This window comes from Triticum dicoccoides, chromosome 4B (assembly GCF_002162155.2).
Source record: "Triticum dicoccoides isolate Atlit2015 ecotype Zavitan chromosome 4B, WEW_v2.0, whole genome shotgun sequence".
Lineage (NCBI taxonomy): Eukaryota > Viridiplantae > Streptophyta > Magnoliopsida > Poales > Poaceae > Triticum > Triticum dicoccoides.
In genome coordinates, this window is record NC_041387.1 from 174,734,399 (window position 1) to 174,752,062 (window position 17,664).

General features: G+C 43.5%; 1 protein-coding gene across 5 annotated transcripts; it reads right to left on the reverse strand.

Moving 5' to 3' along the window:
* Positions 1-3,005: 3,005 nt before the first annotated feature.
* LOC119295640 lies at positions 3,006-7,173 on the reverse strand. 5 transcript variants are annotated; one of them, XM_037574082.1, is made up of 9 exons: positions 6,734-7,173; positions 6,041-6,147; positions 5,866-5,921; positions 5,698-5,750; positions 5,499-5,622; positions 5,131-5,228; positions 4,829-4,905; positions 4,434-4,536; positions 3,006-3,565 (listed from the first exon to the last, which is right to left on the reverse strand). In XM_037574082.1, the coding sequence occupies exons 1-9, from the start codon at positions 6,803-6,805 to the stop codon at positions 3,464-3,466; spliced, it is 792 nt and encodes a 263-aa protein (XP_037429979.1). In that variant the 5' UTR covers positions 6,806-7,173; the 3' UTR covers positions 3,006-3,463. The 5 variants fall into 5 exon arrangements, 3 of the variants coding, with proteins under 3 accessions (XP_037429979.1, XP_037429980.1, XP_037429981.1); XM_037574083.1 differs by adding an exon at positions 6,313-6,493 and having other exon boundaries at positions 5,698-5,921; XR_005144134.1 differs by having other exon boundaries at positions 3,525-3,565; positions 4,434-4,668.
* Positions 7,174-17,664: the final 10,491 nt, after the last annotated feature.

A 17,664-nucleotide genomic window follows, 5' to 3' on the forward strand; every position in this document is an offset into this window, starting at 1 on the left:
CTTGGAGATCTATTCGAGGTAACTCTTTTTGCGGTGTGTTTGTCGAGATCCGATGAATTGTGGGTTTATGATCAAGTTTATCTATGAGAAATATTTGAATCTCCTCTGAATTCTTTTATGTATGATTGGTTATCTTTGTAAGTCTCTTCGAATTATCAGTTTGGTTTGGCCTATTAGATTGATCTTTCTTGTAAGGGAAAAGTGCTTAGCTTTGTGTTCAATCTTGTGGTGCCCTTTCCCAGTTACAGCAGGGGAAGCAAGGCATGTATTGTATTGTTGCCATCGAGGATAAAAGGATGGGGTTTATATCATATTGCTTGAGTTTATCCCTCTACATCATGTAATCTTGCTTAATGCGTTACTCTGTTCTTATGAACTTAATACTCTAGATGCAGGCAAGAGTCGGTCGATGTGTGGAGTAATAGCAGTTGATGCAGAATCGTTTCGATCTACTTGTTGCGGACGTGATGCCTATATACATGATCATGCCTAGATATTCTCATAACTATGCACTCTTCTATCAATTGTTGGACATTAATTTGTTCACCCACCGTAATACTTATGCTATCTTGAGAGAAGCCACTAATGAAACCTATGGCCCCCAGGTCTATCTTTTATCATATAAGTTTCCAATCTATCTTTATTTGCAATCTTTACTTTCCAATCTATATCATAAAAATACCAAAAATATTTATTTTATCTTATTATCTCTATCAGATCTCTCTTTTGAAAGTTACCGTGAAGGGATTGACAACCCCTTTATCGCGTTGGTTGCGAGGTTCTTGTTTGTTTGTGTAGGTACGAGGGACTTCTGAGGAGCCTCCTACTGGATTGATACCTTGGTTCTCAAAAACTGAGGGAAATACTTACGCTACTTTGCTGCATCACCATTTCCTTTTCAAGGGAAAACCAACGCAATGCTCAAGAGGTAGCACATGCCATTGTGCATGTTTTGTTTGCATAACCCTGCTGATCTATCATGGGAAGATATGCCACTTATGTTTTATAATACTAGTTGACCCGTTACGCCAAATGGCGCAGAGACCTGCTGAAGACATGTTGTCGATGAAAATAGTTTCATGCTGCAAGAACCTTCAAATAAATCATGCTATTTTTTAAACATGTTTATTATGTTTTTTAAATAATGGTCTGGGAAACGGGAAACTTTGCATAATATGAATATGCTCAGTTTGAAAATATGGGCACTATGATGAGAGAGTAAAGTTGGCATGGTTGTATTTTTTTAGCAAGTTTAGAAACATGGTTATCATGATGAGAAACCTGGCCATGCATATTTCTCTTGTAAAAAAAGAGGGAAAAAGATAGGAAACCTAAGAAAAAACATGTCTTTATTGTGCATATACGGAGATATAGGGATCAGGAGGTATTAGGATAGCCCATATGTTATTTAGCCCAACCCACATAGAGCGATGCTTGTGGCCCGTGAGGAGCTGAATAAGAAGCAGCAAGGGGCGGAGCAAGCGAAGACTGTCTATCCCCTTCCTTTCTTTCTCGGTTCGTCGACTGGGTAACAAATGGCGCAGAGACCCACTGAATCCATGTTCAACATGAAAAGAAATTCCATGTTTTAGTTGTTTTAGTAGCTGGCAAGCATATATGATAACAAATTTAACCCCCTTTAATAAAAAAAATAGAGACTTGTCATCTACAATGAGATATACCTACACATTTTAATTTGGTAGTAGAGTCCCATTTCAAGACTATGTCATATTGAAAAAATGTGTACTTTTCAGTAATCTCCCGTTGCGCCAAATTGCGAACAGACCCACACCATACATGCTTTGAAAATATTCCATTTATCAGTATTGAGCAAGCACATATGGTTACTATTCTAACCACTATATAAACAAAATGAACGGGGGCTTGTATAAGGGTAACCAAAGTTCAAAAGAAAAAGTGTTGTATGTGTTGTTTTTCCAATGATTTGGGTCTTGGAACACCTGAGTAGGCAAGCACAATATTGCAAGTAAGAAAATGTGAAACATTGCTAATAACTTGCCTCATATACATGATAGTTTTGGGTCATACAAGCAATGGGGAAAAGAAAAGCAGTCTATATGTGATGAAGCAAGCCTAAGTCAAATAGATAATGCCCATACAACCAAATTCATTATAATGGGTGGATTTCAGTCCTAAAACTGGAAAGTAAATATGCATAACATAAGTGAATCGTAGAACATGGTTTATACAACTTCATGAATATACTTAATATCCTGGCAGCACCATATCCATACTACTTGAGGAAGTAAATAATCAAATGACAATCACACAGGAGTTGTAGGGTTTTATCGTTTCCACTTTACAATCTGAACAAAACTATATAGTTGATCTGCAAGTAATTACATGACACGACAATGGCTTCGACAAATATCCATCTTTTATGGCACAAACACATATATATATATTGATTACAGTCAGTAATGAGAAGTGATGGTAGCTCACTCTATAACATCGTCCACACCAGGAAAATATGGTAAAGCAGTCATATCCCATGACAAATATGATATGAAAATCTTGGAAAGAGAACTATCTAGAGAACAAACTTACATGTAAAGATGTGTTATGGCCTATGAAAATGGAATAGTGTTATGTCACACTATTTGGCTATTGCTATAGAAAAGCTGCCGCAGCAATAAAAAGAAAAACTAAAAAATTGTGCTTATGCGCAGTATAATGCCTGGTCATCAATATTTTGCATCAAATCTCAGCAAATGCTCTAAATACATATATCAGGAACTTCTTCTAATACTCTAGTAACATAATCTAAATTAGCCGATGTGGAATCCTTCAAAACTAATCGGCCGACATAAAGCCGGTGAAATCAATAACATAACAGAACAACAATTAAATGCTTAGTTTTACTTAAAGGTATTTTATTTACATATCTAAAGCCATCGGTGCCTGACATTATCAAACTATAATAATCAGTATGCCACACTACACATTTATTTAACTTGGAATAAAACTTCAACAAACATATCAACTAATGGTAACTGGTGTATGCCATGCAGAGAAAGTTACACTCTGGCAGAGCAACGCCATGCTAGAAGCTGACAAAAGTATTACAGATTGACAATAAATAATAGATAGCTCCATCAGTACCCACCGTTGTTGGGACTATCAAATTAAAATCCCATATCTGTTAGAAATCTGACAAAGCTTGAGGGCCTCTTAAATACGAAGAAATGACATGTGTAGAGGGGCCATACATACTGATTAAGAAAACTCACTTTTTAGCAACTAGACTCCCTTCTTTTAACGAAGGACAGGTGGGGGCATGGTCATGGGATTTGGGCTCAGGAGCAGTAGGGCTGAAAATAGAGAAAACCACACACATCATAATGATGATGTACTTCGACAGCCATGCATAGAGCAACACATCCTCGGCACCCTTCTCTTTGCCACCGCCAAACAGGAGCCGGTGGTGAGGCGCCGGCCGGCGTCACCTCTCCCACTCTGCCGCAAATCTGTTAGCAATGCCTGACCTCCTCCCACCCTCATATCCCCTCTCCTCTGCAATGGCTCGCTCTCTCCTTGATCTCAACTAATACATTAGGAAATATAAAGAATCAGTCCCTAAGCATCAACTGTACTGATGCAGCAGGCACAGCTTCATATTATGGATTTTAACTTCATCATACTTTGTTTAGAAAAACATTAGAATTTCATCAAAGGAAACAGTTTAAACTTAACTGTATTTGCTAGTCTTGAATTAAATTATCTCTGTGGGATTGGCAAAAATCCGTCACCATTGAAACCAACATATGGCTGCAAATGTTAATATCCTAGAATCTACACTACATGCAGTTAGTTTCTCAATGGTATATATTTTGGAAAACTGAAACAACATGTGCATATTAGGTGAAACTTGCAGGATTATGTGCTAATTATATCTATTTTCCATGACCTGTAGTGTTATGATTCCTTTTTGGTAGATCAATAACGGTTATCCAGTAGCGCTAATACAGAAGAAAGGTTTAAACGAACAATGGTCGGGCAAAGAAACACGGGGAGGTGATTGCTTACATATAAAACACGGGGAGGTGCTTGCTTGCTTCACCTCACCTGAATTTTGAAAAGGTTTTTCTATTATTATTGTGTTGACACTATGACAACATGTTTACGCCAGGATAAAATCTTGTCAAAACTATCTATCTAGTTCAAACAAGATATCAAGTTCAATAATATTACAACGATAGTTTATCATATGCTATATGACATGAAGTTTACACGTTTAACTGGGCAAAACAGAACATACACAGGATCGGCAAAATTTTGCCCAGAGCCTTCCTACTCGTCCTAGGCACCTCCCTGCCTCTCTCTCTCTCTCTCTCTCCCCTAATCAGGCTAAAAAATAGACCCAAGTTGTATATGAATCATCCTAATCAACAGCAACATGATTTACATCGTACCTGTAAGAATTTTATAGCTTGCAAAGCAGCCTGTTCATAGGCGGACAATGCCCCCGTACTGCCAGTTGCCCAGAAGAACATCCTATCTGGCGGCAGGGAGACACTGTTTTGGCTCCACCCCAACAAGCACAACCCCATCGTCAATAATCTCCCACACGCATGAAAGAGCGGGCAAACAAACTGCGCCGCCAGGGTCTAAAAAATTGGGATCACAAAAGACATAGCAAGGCACATCCTAGCACATGAAGCAGTATAAATGAAATAAGCAGCATAAGAAACCAAAACAAACAAATAAAGCACGCGCGCAACACCCAGTCAGGTAGCAGAATAAAATAGTAAGTAATATAGAGAAACAAAAAGAAAGAAAACAGAAAATGGAGGCACAGAACACAAACCTTGACAGCAAGACAGGGAACCAGCGAGCTGACAGATCGGTAAACGACAAAGCAAGTGAAGGCAACGACAACTGGACCTGCAAAACAGAAGGAAGCAGGGAACCACATGACGAATAGTGTAAAGCTATCTATCGCCAGAACTACATAAGTAAGATCATGAAACTAAAATCTGCTCTGCCATTACCTACACAGCCTTTGTATATGTTATCAGATTAACATGTATGGAGACAACAGAATATACCAGGGGATAATTAAGTAACACCAGGAAAACTATTACCAAGGTAATGGGGTTCATAACATACCTGAATGGTGCTATGGGAAAAAATCCATTGTCTACTTCTCTTGAAGCTAACATCTACCCTTTCCCAAGGAATTATATTTCGGCTTTTGAGCGTTACTTCTGAAATAGGGGACAGATTAATTAAGTTAGAAAAAATATCGTCTTAATCATCCAAGAGAAATGGAAGTATGGAACAATATTAGATATAATACAAAACACACTAAATAACAACAGAACTTTAGCTCCAATGCAAACATGAACCAGCGTAAAGACTTTGTCATTAGAAACTTGGCATCTATGGTTTCTGCTTGTTTATCAAGTCCCTGGATAATAAACAACACATCATCATGGAAAGCCTGGTACTACTATAACTCCAATTCAGTATCTTACCTTCCAATTCACTTGTAGTTTTTGCCTGATAAATCATTTCATCCAAAAAATTAACATCCTGAGCCTTTGGTTTTTCCACATATACAACATGTGGATATCTTACATCATCGACAAAATCTTCTTTCTGATGCCAGAGGATTTTGAAACATAAGAACCCTGTTACACACCAGATATGGGCTGATAATAAATAGATGATTACCTTGGGAAGCTCGTGTTGATGGCGTGTTGAAGATGTCTTCCAGCCAACAACGACTGAACTTTTACTCAAGGCCATAAAATAAAGTGCTTTAAATTTTGAATTGGTAAATAGATAGCCAATATGTTTATATTGATCTTCTAAGTACAAATATTCATGGCACAAGGATACAATCGCCACAAACATTTGAGTAAGCAACATAGCGCTTGAAAGAACGAGGAGTTGATCTGCATGTAGAAACAAAGTATAAGATGCTCTGTTTGACACTATTTGATAGTGATAATAGCTAGAATTTGAGCATGGTGGCATCATGTACTTTCATATATCACACGACTGATAACAATACCTTGAGTTAAAGCAATAATTTTTCACACATACACACTTGCATTTTCCTCTGCTCCTCTGATATCTTCTGTCATTGCACCTTGGGTCTCCATGAACCACCAACTTCTTCTATAAAAGTATTGCATAGACGTTGCCATATTAGTCGATCAGACGTGGTAAGAAATAAACAATACAATATTCTTGATACCGATTTAGCTATGCAAAGCATGACCAGAAATTGCAACGAGGTAAGTTCCTAAAGAAGATGCACATCAAAGAGATAAGAGAACTTACATGGGCATCAAAATAATATGATCTCTGTAAAAATATATGCCTGTTGTCTTTAAACAGATCCTTTGAAAAATCTATTCATTAGAACACAGCAGGATCCTATCATTGGATCATTCTATATGGTCCGGGTTTCTTTATTGGAACAAAATATACAGATTGCGCGCCTTTAGCTTGTAGTGCATATCTGTAGAAAGTTACTGTGAGTAAAAATCTCCAACAATAATTATAGAATCATGTAAACTTTTCTTTAGCTGTATGTAATCATATAACTAAAACTGTAGAACATACTGCCCTCCTCTAAGCAGCCCACCTTGAGCATTTTTACAAACAACTAATGCTTAGATCTACAACCTCAAAGGCAAAACGTGAGAGAGAGAAAATGAGTGAGGGAGAGAGAGAGAGAGATGGTTGGGGGATCACATACACTCCTGCAGCTGTGAAGACACCTGAAGGACGGCGCTAGGGTCTGCCACGACCCAGACATGAAGGACGACATCGGGCCGAGCCGACTACCTGGCTGGCATCTGCTCCTCTCTGGTTGAGCCCCTCCTCCCGCGGCTTCTCGAGACAAGGTTTCTCCTCCTCACGTGGCTTCCTCGCGGCCTGAGCAGATGAGAATCTCGAGCAGCAAGGGACGGAGGATGAACTGGGGAGACAGTGGAGAAGGTTGGGGCGGAAGGAAACTGGCCACCTGCACGGACAGAGTCGGTGGATGGAGGAGCCGTAGCGGCGGCGGCGGCGACTAACGAGGGAGGTCGGATGGAGCAGGGGCAGCGACCACGGGATCATAGGAAAGGGACCTAAAGTTTGTGGCAGCTGAGGGAGAGAGATCGAGGAGGGAGGGAGGGAGGCTTTCGACGGTAGCCCCGCAAATGGCACGACGTGCACACGGCGTGCGGGGAGAGGGCGCACTCGCACCTCGAAACGGTTTACCCAGCCAATAGGCACAGAACAAGAGCCCACCGGTCATTGACCATGCAAACTTACCACGCGGTCAAAACCAGCAGCGAAAGCAGCGAGCATCTAACGGTCCAAACAAAGTTAAAGACCAGTTTGACCACGATTGAACGGCCATCGAAGGAAGCAATCGGGGGAGCCTTCTCCATACGAGTTGGCTAGCCTCATTATTGTTTTAAATTATCCATTATGTAGGCCAGGTTTATCATTTTCCCCTGCATATAAACAAATAACAAGTGCCCTGGCGGTTTACCCCAGGGCGGGTCATGATACCCCATATAAAAAATCACTAAGGACTAAATAGTCCATAATCAGGGCCGGTTTGTCAAAACCTTATATAATGAAATAAATATCGTACCTATAATATTTGTTCATATTGCCGACTTACCATAAGTCGTGTGGCGAAGGCAATAGCCCATAGACAGAAGCACAACGCCCTGTTCAATATATTCATACTGCCAGCTCACAACACCGCAAGCAGCAAGGGGTGATATCCCAAAATTTGAGCAGAAAGCTCTAAGCATATGATCATTATATCCTGGCGACTTAAAGTCCAAAGCCAGGCCGGGTTAATAACACTCCGGATAAAGATATACATGAACCATAAGGCAACATGGCCGTAACTGGTTTTTCAACCATGTATTGATATGTCACAAGAGACAAAACTCCAAAAAATGTTCAAATCAAAGATAAATTAGAAAACAAGGCTTTCATAGGCCGCCAAGCCTAAAACTCAAGTGCTTTCATGGGCCGCACAGCCGCTGAGTTAAACTTTCATTCAAACCTTGTAAGCCGGACATCAGATGACCAATCGCTGTTTTAACATTGACAAGTTCAGAGTCTTTATAAGATTAACTGTCAAGAGTACGGCGAGTCATTCCAGGATTACCTGGGTGGAGTGGCAGACTTACAAAGGCAGGATAACCCAGATTTTTTTGTGAATACACCAGGCGTCCAAGCCTAAAGGGTCATAGCTATGCTTAATGAGCCCCCAAGTATGTTTTAATCATGGCGTATAAGCCGGATCAAGAGGGTAGTCATGGCTATGCTCAATGAACAGGAAGCCCCCAAGTTATCGTATGGAGTGACAATACTCATATTTTCAGAAATGAAACAACAGAGGCCCTGAATTATTAGGGATGGCAACTTTATTATATTCATGATAATATATACATTGACAAAGTATGTACATCACAAGAGCCGGTGGCTCAGGTGTAATAAGGCCGAAAATGAGCAATATTCCATGGCCGGCGGGTCTCCTCCTTCGACGTGCGTGAGTCCTTGTGGTCTCGAACATCGATAAGGTAGCATGACTCGTTATTCAGATTCTTGCTGACCACGAAGGGCCCTTCCCAAGGTGGGGATAGCTTGTGCATGTCAGTTTGATCCTGGATGAGCCGGAGCACCAAATCGCCTTCTTGAAAGGTCCTGGTTTTAACCCGGCGGCTGTGATAACGGCGCAAATCTTGCTGGTAAATCGCCGAACGAGCCGCCGCAAGGTCACGCTCCTCATCTAACAGGTCAATAGCATCCTGACATGCTTTCTCATTGTCAGCTTCAACGTAAGCTGCCACGCGAGGCAAATCTTGATGTATGTCACCGGGGAGAACCGCCTTAGCTTTGTGAACCATAAAGAAAGGAATGTAACCCGTAGATCTGTTGGGGGTGGTATTGATACTCCGAAGCACCGAGGGAAACTCTTCCACCCAACAACCCGGTGTTCTCTGCAACGGAACCATAAGCCAGGGCTTGATACCTCTCAAGATTTCTTGATTTGCTCGTTCAACTTGGCCATTAGACTAGGGGTGAGCAACTGATGACACATCAAGCCGGATATGCTCTTGTTGACAGAATTCTTTCATTGATGCCTTAGATAAATTAGTACCATTATCAGTGATGATACTATGAGGATACCCAAAATAAAAGACCACTATTTTGATGAATTGAACCGCTGTGGCTGCATCACATTTGCTGACCGGCTTAGCCTCAACCTACTTTGTAAACTTGTCAACCGCCACCAAGAGGTGGGTCTTTTTATCCTTGGACCTTTTAAAAGGCCCAACCATTTCCATCCCCCAGAATGCAAACGGCCAAGTAATTGGAATCATCCTCAATTCTTGAGCCAGCACATGAGCTCGTCTTGAGAATTTCTAACAACCATCACATTTACTGACTAGATCTTCTGCATCAGCATGAGCCGTCAGCCAATAAAACCCATGACGAAAAGCTTTAGCAACGGGAGACTTAGAGCCGGCATGATGACCGCAATCTCCTTCATGAATCTCCCTTAAAATTTCACGACCCTCCTCAGGAGAAACGCATCGTTGAAACACCCCTGTAACACTGCATCTGTGAAGCTCACCATTGACAATAGTCATTGACTTAGACCTCCGGGTTATCTGCCTGGCCAAAGTTTCATCCTCAGGTAACTCGCCCCGGGTCATTTAAGCCAAATACGGAACAGTCCAATCAGGGAAAACATGAAGATCCGCCACCAATTGTGCCTCCGGGTCAGGAACTGCCAAGTCCTCCTCCGTAGGCAATTTCATTGATGGGTTATGCAAAATATCAAGGAAAATATTAGGGGGGCCGGCTTATGCTGAGACCCCAGATGGCTTAACACATCAGCTACTTCATTTTTCCTTCGATCAACATGCTCCACTTGATATCCTTTGAAGTGACCAGCAATAGTATCCACCGCTCGATGATAAGCCACCATGAGTGGATCCTTTGAATCCCAGGTCCCTAACACTTGCTGAGCCACCAAATCTGAGTCACCAAAACATCTTACCTGGCTTAGATTAATCTCTTTAGCCATCCGAAGACCATGGAGTAAGGCTTCATATTCAGCTGCATTGTTAATACAAGGGAACATCAACCTTAAAACATAACAAAATTTATCACCTCCTGGGGAAGTCAATATAACTCCAGCCCTCGATCCTTCCAACTGCCTGGATCCATCAAAATGAATAGTCCAATATGTATGATCCGGCTTATCCTCGGGCATCTGTAAGTATGTCCAATCATTGATGAAGTCCACAAGTGCTTGAGATTTTATAGCCGTCCGAGGCACATACTTTAAACCATGGGGGTCCAAAGCTCAATAGCCCACTTAGCTATCCGATCTGCGGCTTCTCTATTTTGAATGATATCCCCCAAAGGAGAAGAGCTAACCACTGTGATGGTATGACCAAGGAAATATTGTTTCAATTTGTGACTAGCCATGAACAAGCCATAAACCAGCTTCTACCAGTGTGGGTACCTCACTGACATAATAAACCGGCCTTTGAACCAGATACTCCTTGCCTGGCTCCTTCCTTTCAACCACAACTGCTACACTGACAACCATGATGTTTGCAGCCACATATAACAGCAATGTCTCCTTCTCAATGGGGGTTGCGAGAACCTGCGGCTCGGCCAGTTGCTTCTTAAGTGCCTCAAACGCCTCATTAGCAGCATCGCTCCAGACAAAGTTATCTGTCTTTTTCATCATCTGATACAGAGGGATGGCCTTCTCTCCCAGGAGACTTATAAACCGACTCAAAGCCGCGATACGACCCGCCAAATGTTGTACGTCATTGATACACGCCGGTTTAGCCAAGAGGTGATAGCCTTGATCTTCTCCGGGTTAGCTTCAATGCCTCTCTTAGATACCAAAAAACCCAATAACTTGCCTGCTGGTACACCAAAGACACACTTCGCGGGTTAAGCATCATCTTGTAGACCCGGAGATTGTCAAAGGTTTCTTTCAAATCCTCAATCAACGAATCCTTCTTCCTGGATTTCACAACAATATCATCCACATAAGCATGAATATTGTGCCCAATCTGGCCATGAAGGCAATTTTGAACACATTATTGGTAAGTCGCCTGGGCACTCTTGATCCCAAAAGGCATAGATACATAGCAGAAGGCTCCAAAGGGAGTGATGAAGGCTATCTTTTCCCGGTCCTTAACTGCCATTTTGATCTGATGATAACTAGAGTAAGCATCCAAAAAACTCAAGTGCTCACAACCCGCCGTAGCATCAATAATCTGATCAATATAAGGGAGAGCAAAAGGATCAGCTGGACATGCCTTGTTAAGGTCTGTATAATCCACACACATACACCAAGTGCCATTTTTCTTAAGTACGAGCATCGGGTTAGCCAACCATTTAGGATGAAAAACTTCGATGATGAACCCTGCCGCCAAGAGCCGGGCCACCTCTTCACTGGTTGCCTTGTGCCTTTCCTTATTGAACCGGCGAAGAAACTGTTTGACCGGTGTAAACTTGGGATCCACATTAAGAGTGTGCTCAGCGAATTCCCTCGGTACACCTGGCATATCAGAAGGCTTCCATGCAAAGATGTCCTGGTTCTCACGGATGAACTCGATGAGCGTGCTTTCCTATTTTGGATCCATATTAGCACTAATGCTGAACTGCTTTGAAGAATCGCTAGGAACAAAATCAACCATCTTAGTATCATCTGCCGACTTAAACTTCATTAAGGGCTCATTCTATGTCGTTGGCTTCTTCAAAGGTGTCATATCCATCGGGTCAACATTGTCTTTATAAAACTTTAATTCCTCAGTGGCAGAAGCCGACTCAGCATAAGCAACATCACCCTCTTCACAGTCTAGAGCGATTCTTCTATTGCCATGCACCGTGATGGTGCCCTTGTGACCCGGCATTTTAAGCTGCAAATAAACATAACACGACCGTGCCATAAAGTTGGCGTAAGCCGGGCGCCCAAACAAAGCATGGTATGGGCTCTTAATTTTCACCACCTCAAAGGTTAACTTCTCAGCTCTGAAATCATTGCCATCTCCAAAGGCCACTTCCAGTGTTATACTACCCACAGGATACACTAACTTACCAGGCACCACCCCATGAAAGATAGTAGAAGACGGCCTAAGATCCTTGTCAGTCAAATCATACGACAAAAGGTCTCATAGTAAAGGATATTGGTACTGCTGCCTCCATTCATGAGCACCTTTGTGAGTTTATATCCTCCTACCTGTGGAGCAACCACCAATGCGAGATGGCCCAGATTGTTGACCCGGGGCGGGTGATCTTCTCAGCTCCATACAATAGGCTGCTCAGACCACCTTAAGTATCGAGGCACCACCGGTTCAACAGAATTCACCGCCCTCTTATGGATTTTCTAATCTTGCTTGCACATACTGGTGGTGAATACATGATACTATCCACCATTCAGCTGCTTTGGATTACTCTGATAACGAGACTGTTGCTGCTGGTTTCCTTGGCCAGAATGCTGATTAAAACCACGTTGATTGCCTTGACCCTGAAAGCCAGAGTTTGAACCGCCACCACCAAAGCCAGGTCCATGAGAGCTGGACCCAAAACCGCCACTCGGGCCATGATTGAAAAAATTGGAATTCTTAAACTCCTTCATGATGTAGCAATCCTTCCACAAATGAGTAGATGGCTTCTCACGCGTATCGTGCCTTGGACAGGGCTAATTCATCACTGCTTCAAGGTTGAATCTTGACCCTGTGGACTGGGTTGGCCTTCCCTTGCGATGCTGATTATTATTCTGTTGCATTGGTGTTAGCCACAAAGTCGAAATTATCATCAACCTTACGCTTACCGTTGCCGCCTTAACCTACCGGGTTATGGGTTATGCTGCTGCCCTTTTATATTGCCGCCCTTCTTTCCCTTACTCGGCTTATCATCATCAGACTCGGGGTCCTTAGTACTGTTAGAGTCGGCATACTTGACGAGAGCCTCCATTAGCTTCCCCATGTCGTTGCAGTGGCGCTTAAGCCGCCCAGCTTCTGCTTAAGAGGAATGAAATGACAATTTTTCTCCAACATCAGGACTGCATAACCGGCATTGATACTATCCGACGAGTGTATGACAGATGATATTCGGCGCACCCAATGGGTTGTTGACTTGCCTTCACCTTGAATGCAAGAATCTAAATCCAAAACCAACATGGGTTGCTTGCATGTGTCTTTGAAATTTTGAATAAAATGCCTCTTTAACTCTGCCCATGATCCAATAGAATTAGCGGGCATTCTTTTTAACCAAGTACGAGCCGGCCCATCCAGCATCATGGTGAAATACTTAGCACATCTAGCATCGCCGACATCCAGCATCTCCATGGCCATCTCATAACTCTCAATCCAAGCCTCTAGGGGCTGATCCACCATGTAATTTGGCACCTTGCGGGGGCTTTGAAATATTTAGGCAAGCGCTCGTTGCATAGAGCCGACACTAAACACGGCACCCCAAAGGTTCTAGAGGTTACTCCTACCTCCACAGACGCTGAAGGATAAACCGGAGATTGTTGTTGAGCCGCCAACTGAGCCGCCAGCTCCGCCTCACGCCGCACTCTTCCCTGGTCTACCAATATCTGAGCATCATTGCCAGCGCGCAGTGGGTCAGGCCTGCAAGGCTGGTTGCGGTGCTGCTCACTGCTTGACACGGCCGGTTCATCAATGTGCCTGCTATAACTCCTGCTTGGACGGGGTGTTGAATGGATACGATCACGACTATACGAATAAGCCGCCTGTTGGGCCATAGCTGTCTGAAGAAGCTCTCTGGCTCTCCATATTTCCATTGCCGCTGGCGACTCATCCTGAGCTGGCAGAGCCGCCAGTCGAGTAGCCGCAGCTATCATGTCATCCAAGGGGTTAGAAAAATGCCTCAGAGGCATTGGAACATGCTGAGGAGGGGTTAAATTCAAGGGTTTTTTACATCTATGCTCCTGGTTCCTTAGCTCTACTCATTCATCCCCACGCTCTTAACTTTTGCTCACTTTGCCCCACTTCCTTGCCCGAAACCCTCAGAACAGGTCAGAACGAACGTCGCCGTCGGGTCAGTGCTTTGACCTCAACTCTGATGAGTGGGGCCATGTTGGGCGGTGTAGCTGTTAGACCGTTGGGCCGTACTTCGGTTGGGCCGTCCCTTGCATTAAATGCCCATGCACGCCGCCACAACAGAAGCCTACTATGCATGTGATACGTCTCCAACGTATTTATAATTTTTGATTCCTCCATGCTATTATATTACCCGTTTTGGATGATTACGGGCTTTATTATACACTTTTATATTACTTTTGGGACTAACCTATTAACCGGAGGCCCAACCCATATTGTTACTTTCTTGCCTATTTCAGTGTTTCGAAGAAAAGGAATATCAAACGGAGTCCAAACGGAATGAAACCTTCAGGAGCGTGATTTTTGGAACGAACATGATCCCAGGAACTTGGAGTGCAAGCCAGGGAAGCATCGAGGAAGCCACGAGATAGGGGCGCGCCCACCCCCCTAGGCGCGCCCTCCACCCTCGTGGGCCCCTCGAGGCTCCCCCGACCGACTTCTTTCGCCTATATATTCCCATATACCCTAAAACCATCGAAGAACACAATAGATTGAGAGTTCCGCCGCTGCAAGCCTCTGTAGCCACCAAAAACCTCTCGGGAGCCCGTTCCGGCACCCTGCCGGAGGGGGGGATCCCTCACCGGTAGCCATCTTCATCATCCCGGTGCTATCCATGACGAGGAGGGAGTAGTTCACCCTCGGGGCTGAGGGAATGTACCAGTAGCTATGTGTTTGATCTCTCTCTCTCTCTCTCTCTCTCTCTCTCTCTCTCTCGTGTTCTCTCTATGGCACGATCTTGATGTATCGCGAGCTTTGCTATTATAGTTGGATCTTATGATGTTTCTCCCCCTCTACTCTCTTGTGATGAATTGAGTTTTCCTCTTGAAGTTATCTTATCGGATTGAGTCTTTAAGGATTTGAGAACACTTTATGTATGTCTTATCGTGCTTATCTGTGGTGACAATGGGATATCACGTGATCCACTTGATGTATGTTTTGGTGATCAACTTGTGGGTTCCGCCCATGAACCTATGCATAGGGGTTGGCACACGTTTTCGTCTTGACTCTCCGGTAGAAACTTTGGGGCGCTCTTTGTAGTACTTTGTGTTGGTTGAATAGATGAATCTGAGATTCTGTGATGCATATCGTATACTCATGCCCATGGATACTTGAGGTGACAATGGAGTATCTAGGTGACATTAGGGTTTTGGTTGATTTGTGTCGTAAGGTGTTATTCTAGTACGAACTCTTGAATAGATCGATCCGAAAGAATAACTTTGAGGTGGTTTCGTACCCTACCATAATCTCTTCGTTTGTTCTCCGCTATTAGTGGCTTTGGAGTGACTCTTTGTTGCATGTTGAGGGATTATTGTATGATCTAATTATGTTATTATTGTTGAGAGAACTTGCACTAGTGAAAGTATGAACCCTATGCTTTGTCTCCTACCATTGCAATACCGTTTACGCTCACTTTTATCATTAGTTACCTTGCTGTTTTATATTTTCAGATTACAAATACTCATATCTACTATCCATATTGCACTTGTATCACCATCTCTTCGTTGAACTAGTGCACCTATACAATTTATCATTGTATTGGGTGTGTTGGGGACACAAGAGACTCTTTGTTATTTGGTTGCAGGGTTGCTTGAGAGAGACCATCCTCATCCTACGCCTCCTATGGATTGATAAACCTTAGGTCATCCACTTGAGGGAAATTTGCTACTGTCCTACAAACCTCTGCACTTGGAGGCCCAACAAAGCCTATCTGCATGCGTCGATGCATGACGCCACGATGCGCCGACCGAGCCTGCATGCGCCGACCGAGCCTTCATGCGCTGATGCGTGCCGCCAGGATGCACTGACCGAGCCGCTTTCGTGCACACCAGCCACCATGGATGCAGTGACGGTCGCTGCTGCTGGTTCCTCTCTTCTCACACGCTTGTCTCCTCGATTTAGAGCATCATTTTTTACGATCAGTTGCAGCCTTTTCAATCCACTCGCATTTGCACCCATTTTGCTATGATAAATAAATTGAACAAATATGTTGTGGCTGCATGCATTAGCTAGGTGGCTACATATTTGTGGCTTTTGTAAAAAATAATGGTTCGTTGTGGCTACATGCACTAGGTGGTTACTAACAAAGAGACGTCTCTAAGAAAACAATCAACAAACATGTAGATAGGGCCAACAAGCCCATAACACGATCACATAGTTGAAACTAGGAAGAACTTCATAATAGAATAGATAGAAAACTTAATAATAGAACTTGATAAAAGGGCCAACTAGCCCATAGCATCTCCAACATAGTTCAATTAAAACTTGACATAACATAGAATCAAAAAGAAAAGAAAAATAGATAGAGGGTTTATAACCCTAGACGCCACCTTCTCCACCTCGCTCCTCCTCCGGGCGCCCTTCACCGCTCCTCCGGGGCATTGTCGATGGGGTACGGAAGAGTGTGCATGTGCGACGTGGTGGGGAAGATGTTGGTGTACTCTGTGAACATGTGGTGGGTGGTGAAAGCGATGAACTCGCAGCCACACTAAAACACCCGGCCGAGGAGGTAGAAGGCGTCGATGTGTTGGTGAAGTGGGCAAGGAGAGCAACCACCACCCTGTTTTGGATGACCTCCTCGACACGGAACATCCTTGGAGATCCCCGTGGGAGGTGGTGGTAGCCGGAAGCGAGGAAGAACTCGGTGAAGTTCCTTGCAGTCCTCCACCTTGATAACGCCCACACACATAGTGTGCGCTCAATGTACACGCCAGGAGGGCAGAGCCTCTCTGGCACGGTGGGTGGGAAGTGGTAGGTTAGTCCGGTGTACTGCATGGCCGAGGATGTGCTAGAAGAAGGAGAAGTGGTCGAAGAGCAAGAAGGGCAGATGGCAGAGAGGATGGGAGATGGATGAGGGATGGCAGAGGCAGAGGGTGTCTTAAATAGCCGTAGTGCTACGTGTTATTTGGCGGTGGCAATAATGGGGTCAAATGTGTTCAAACCCACCACATCATCGGGAGTGTACACACGTGGGAAATGATGGTTTGAAAAAGAAGAATAAAAAGAAGCTAATTGCATGTGTGGGAATCCGTGGTCATATATATTATATGAACAAAAAGAGACAATTTTTAAATGACATTTTGGTCATTTTGCATTTGTATAAAACAAAAAGAACAGAGCCAGCATGTTCACAAAAAATAGAGCAAACGATGCAAAAATATAGAGCCAACATGTTTACAAAAAACAGAGCAAACAATGCAAAAAAAACAACGCAATTCGACGTCCCAACCTGATCTTGGTTTCCTTTTGGGCCCAATAACAACCTTTTTTCGCCGAGTCAGTGGTGGGAGAGCAGTTGAGTGTTGGGGAACGTTGCAGAAAATTAAAAATTTTCCTACGGTTTCACCAAGATCCATCTATGAGTTCATCTAAGCAACGAGTCATGGGAGAGAGATTGCATCTACATACCACTTTGTAGATTGCGTGCGGAAGCGTTCAAGAGGACGGTGATGATGGAGTCGTACTCGCCGTGATTCAAATCACCGATGACCAAGTGCTGAACGGACATCACCTC

Bases quoted from the DNA above. Each gene is read 5' to 3' on its own strand.
- LOC119295640 (XM_037574082.1), bottom strand. From the start codon at position 6,805: ATGTCGTCCTTCATGTCTGGGTCGTGGCAGACCCTAGCGCCGTCCTTC. The intron at 5,229-5,498 runs GTAAGATACTGA...CCCCTATTTCAG, and splicing joins AACTACAAGTGAATTGGAAG to AAGTAACGCTCAAAAGCCGA. The intron at 4,906-5,130 runs GTATGTTATGAA...TCTGTTTTGCAG, and splicing joins TTTCCCATAGCACCATTCAG to GTCCAGTTGTCGTTGCCTTC.